At 25.5% G+C, this 5,004-nt stretch overlaps 1 protein-coding gene across 7 annotated transcripts in view; it reads left to right on the forward strand.

Annotated features, from left to right (window-relative positions):
* The first annotated feature begins 2,387 nt into the window (after window positions 1-2,387).
* The window catches only part of LOC102674546 (protein held out wings), a 30,417-nt gene continuing 27,800 nt past the window's right edge, over window positions 2,388-5,004 (forward strand). For 3 of the 7 annotated variants that reach the window (XM_031514150.1, XM_006623528.2, XM_006623527.2), the window contains exon 1: window positions 2,390-3,477. In XM_031514150.1, the coding sequence (XP_031370010.1) occupies window positions 3,351-3,477 (127 nt within the window). In that variant the 5' untranslated portion in view covers window positions 2,390-3,350. Of the gene's footprint in view, window positions 3,478-3,752; window positions 3,916-5,004 lie in introns of those variants that run through there. The other 4 variants (XM_006623526.2, XM_006623530.2, XM_006623529.2 and 1 more) reach the window with 4 other exon arrangements.

Genomic DNA, 5,004 nt, shown 5'->3' on the forward strand with positions numbered 1-5,004 from the left:
TTTTAAAATAAAATCATAAAATTGAGATTTTTTTAAAATTGATGATTTTTTCTTTTAAAATGATGAAATCAGATGATCTGAAAATATTATTAATAATGTTTTCACCTTTGGAAAACTAATGCTGTCTCAGACGAATGAAACATTTATTTTATTGATCGTGGATCATAACATATTAACTATTTCAAAAATAATTTTTTTTTAAAAATTGCATATTATTTATTATTATATATTGGATTATTATTATATTATTGAATTATTAATCAAAATACTTGAAAACAAAATTTTTAAAATTTTTTAATTGATTATTCTTTATTAAGCCAGGATTTGTTATTTAAGAATTAAAAAAATACTACTTAAGAAAATAATCTATTAGAATTAAAAATAATAAGAGTTACAATGTTTTAAATGAAAATAATTTGTCGTTTGAGATAATGAAAACTGGAAAAGCAAAGAAAATTGATGAATGAATTCCATTTACGATAAGTTAAATGATATATAAAAACTTAAAATGAAAATAATCATCTTGTTGTATCAATGAAATAAAAATATATAATGTATCATAATTTATGATAGAAAATCGTGATCATAATGTTCAATGAAATTATTTGATAAAATTAACATTTAAATAATTAATAAAATATAAAATAAACAAAATATGATAGATATTAAAATATAGATATTAAAATCAGTTTCATTCAAGAAAAATAATAATGATGATTCGATGATCATTTATAAGATTTATTTATTATATGTATTATATATTATATGAATATTATATATATATTATATATTCAATCCGATATTATAATTAGAAGATACTGTAAATAAATGCATATAAAATAAACATGAAACAATATATTAGTAAAAAATTAGAATTTTGTTATATAAATTACAGTTTATATATTAAAAATAATTTCATAAAAATTTTAAAAATCAAAATACAAAATTTTCTTAAAATCTTTATTCACAATCGACAAATTATCATTTTTAAATAATATTTTAAAAAAATATTAAGAATTAAGAATTTTAATTTAATATGTATTCATTTCATAAAAAATTAAAAGGAGAATATCAATAAAAAAATATAAACAAATAAATAATGTTTTGATTATAATATATTTTGAGATATATTTTCTTTAAATATAAATTTCATAATTGATTTTTTTATACAATAAAAATATACTTAATTCAAAAAATTATATATAGCAATTTATTAATGACTATCATATCTCTTATGCGATATTAATTAATTAATTCATAATTTGAATATGTATGATATGACATTTTGTGTGGTTGCAAATTGAAAGTAGGTAGTACATTAATTATACATTCTAAAGTATACTGCTGCGAGATTATAATATAGTTAAATGCGTTGATACTTCGTAATATCATAATCAGAAATATTTCGTATGCTAAAATAAATCCTACATTCATGTTATGTGATCAATTAAAAATTTTTTTAATGCAATTAACAATTTATTTTTTTTATAAATAGATAATATACACAAAATGTAAAATAAAGATTTATAAATAAATATAAAATAAATTTATATTTTATTTATAATATTTTTTTATATATAATATTTTTATTATAATTTACATAATATAGATTTAAGAAAAAGAAATTAAAATAAATAACTATATAGATTAATATTCATACATATTATATNATAAATAAAATAAATATTTAAATTAAAAGTTTTTATGCTATCATAAATTAAAAAACTATTTATAATAAATATTACAACAATTATTTTGAGATTATTTTATGGAATTTTATTCATTTATAAAGTTTTGTATACAAAATGATTTTCAACTGACTCTAAAATATCGAGTTAAAGTCGAAATCTATATTTAGTTTGCAGTTTATTTAAAGCATTACATGTGTTTCGTTAGATGATCAGTTAATTTCATCGAAATTATAAAAATCAGTCATAAATGACAAATTAGAAAGAAAACTATTAAAGAAAGGTAAATTCAATATATGTTTAAAAATTGAATTAGAAACTTATTAAAAACGTTCAGTTTATTTTCTTATATCAAATATATAATAATTAAATGAAGAAACTTTATATAATAGATTGATTATATGTAGATAAACATCCTTCAATCTAATGATTCTTCACACGATAGAATATATGAATGTATATTTCGCGATGTTCCGTTAACAAAAAGAGTTTTACGAAATATCTATCGAATCATGAATCATGAGGATTATAAGATACAGGGTACATTACTAGATAACTACGACCCTGAATTATCCAACTTGTATGCGACGATGGTATGGCGCGTACCTCAGTACTCGCGCGTACGCAGAGGCCGTATATGGTAGTGGGCGGTAGAAGCGCGCCGATAGAGGTACGCAAGAACCAATGCGCGCAGAACATATGCGCAAAACGAATGGTGCGCATGCGTCTAAACTCAAGAATCTACGGGTAGTTCGTCGCAGCACATGCACGGATAGTGCAGTAGAGCCGAGAATCCCGTAGCGTGTGTTTGTTTTTAATTTCGTGATCTACGATCTAACTTTTTAACCTTAACAGAATCCAACTTGTGAAAGAGGCTGTATTCTTTCTCTCTCTTTTTCTTTCCCCCTCTTTTTCTCTTTCTCTCCTCTCTCTTTCTTTTAGTGTCTAATTTTCCTGCCTTTCCCTTCCTCTATTTTTTTTCGCTTTTTCTCTTTCCCCCTCTTTCGTTCTTTTTCTTTTCCCCTTCTCCTCTCCTTTCCTTCTTCTCCTTCTCCACCTCCTCCTCCTCTTCCTCCTCTTCCTTCTCCTCCTCCTCTTCTTCCTTCTTCTCCTCCATATCCCCCCTTGCTTCTTTGCTTCTCTCTTATTTTGAACATCGCTCTCTCTCGTGCTCCCTCTTTTTTCCTCTTACTATCTTGCCTGTTTCTGTCGCTCTTATATATTTTTCTTCCCCTCCTCCTCATCCTCCTTTTCCTCTTCCTCCTTCTCCTCCTTACACATAGTATACTGACTCCGCTATTTCTAAAAACGTAACGCAATCGTGGCGACGTATGCGAGGAGCGCGCCAGAGAAAACACGAGTGAGAAGGCGCGACGTACGAACAGCAAGTTGTATTAATTATGAGATATAATTGTGCAAGAAAAATAAAAGAGTAAAGTGATATAATAGTGAATAACGAAAAAAAAGCGTTATCGTTGTGCAAAACTAAACGTGGAAGGATTGCTACTGTTTTGGATCTTAATCGCAACGTCGTCTGTCTCTTGCTCGTTTACGTTTAACGTTCACTTTTTCTTTTCGTTTCCCTTTCTTTGCAATACCTTTTTGTTTTTGTATCTTTTTCTATTTTCGCGTGACCGCCATAGGAGTAATCAAGTAATTGCGATGTGTGATAATACTAACACGACGACGCAGAGTATAGCGGACTACCTGTCACAGTTACTAAAAGATCGAAAGCAGTTAGCTGCTTTCCCTAATGTCTTCATACATGTAGAGCGCCTACTAGACGAAGGTAAGCAACCATTAATCCACTAATATCTTCTATACCTTCGGTAATGCATCATTTCATTCGCGACACGCCTTACTTTGGTTTGCATGATTAACGCCCACAGCGATTCATACTTGGAGCTCGGTCCAAGCATGTTTTACATGCCTGTGAAACTTTCGCTATGGTTTCCAAGATCTTACGGATTTCGCTACGGCATTCGTGCACGCGAAAAAAATACGTAACGTCGAGAAACGTTGTTCATGCCATGCCATGAAAGACCGGTTCTTGTTGCCTTGTAGTTTGCCATAATCGGCAACGAACTGTTCGCAAACATAGTATCTCGATCATGTGTCACGTGTTACGCGTCCCGGTCTGCTCTTCGTGTCTTCGAGTCTGCCGTTCACTTTATTTTTCCAATTTTCAACATCGGAGCGAGAAGAACAGGAAATTAACTTATTCAATGTAAGTTGATCAGAATAACTTACAATTTCATGTGACTTACGATTCATATAACTGATCGATTCCACTAATCTTGACATAATTCGGTCTATTTAATTAATTTGATACAGAATGGCATACTATTGAAAAAACAAAATATAAAATATAGAAAAAAGAATTGTTAATAAAAATATATCAGGTGTTTTAGAATAGTGAAAAATATTCGAAAATTTGTGATAAACATTTTTTATGTATTTTATGTACCTTCTTACGTATCTTTTCTTTATTCTTTAATATATATATATTTAATATATATATTTTTATATATATAATATATATATTTAATATATATATTTTTAATATATATATATTAAATATATATACATTTTCTAAATAATTTGTTTCACTTATATTAATTGTTTTGAAGAATAGTTTTTTGCTCTCTACTTTCTTTTTTGAACAATTTTATGCGTGCTTATATGTACACATACATATGCGCGAATATATATTATGTTTATATTTTTTTTTANGTTCATAATTATATATATGTCATGTGTTTGATTTTCTTTTAATTTTAAAAATAATTCGGATTGATTTTTGCGATTTAAAAGTATTTAAAGGAATTTGGATGTAAAGAATTTTTTTTTTTTTTTTAATAAAAAGATAGCACATTAAATAATGAATACGACAAAATTCTTAAATTAATTCGTAAAATTGATACATAATTGTATAAATTACATTAAATTATATTAAAAGCGACATAATATTGTATATTATATATACTATATTTATTTTAATATTATTTATACTTATTTAACGATGGGAATGATAATTGGTTGATTGATTATATATTTTTATTATATAAAAGAGAAATATTTTTAATTTACATATAATATCTTGCTATATTTATCACGATAATTTTGATTTGGAAATAAAATAATAACTATTTGACAATATTTCAATATAATTTCAGTATAAAAAGATTCAATTTAATAATGTTATTTTTATTATTATTTAAATATTGTTTTAATAATTATAATAAATAATAATACATATAAATTTTATAATACATATGTATTTGAAAAATTAGATTTCTATTAAAAAATTTCTATT

This window comes from Apis dorsata, unplaced genomic scaffold (genome assembly GCF_000469605.1).
Source record: "Apis dorsata unplaced genomic scaffold, Apis dorsata 1.3 scaffold_899, whole genome shotgun sequence".
Classification (NCBI taxonomy): Eukaryota; Metazoa; Arthropoda; class Insecta; order Hymenoptera; family Apidae; genus Apis; species Apis dorsata.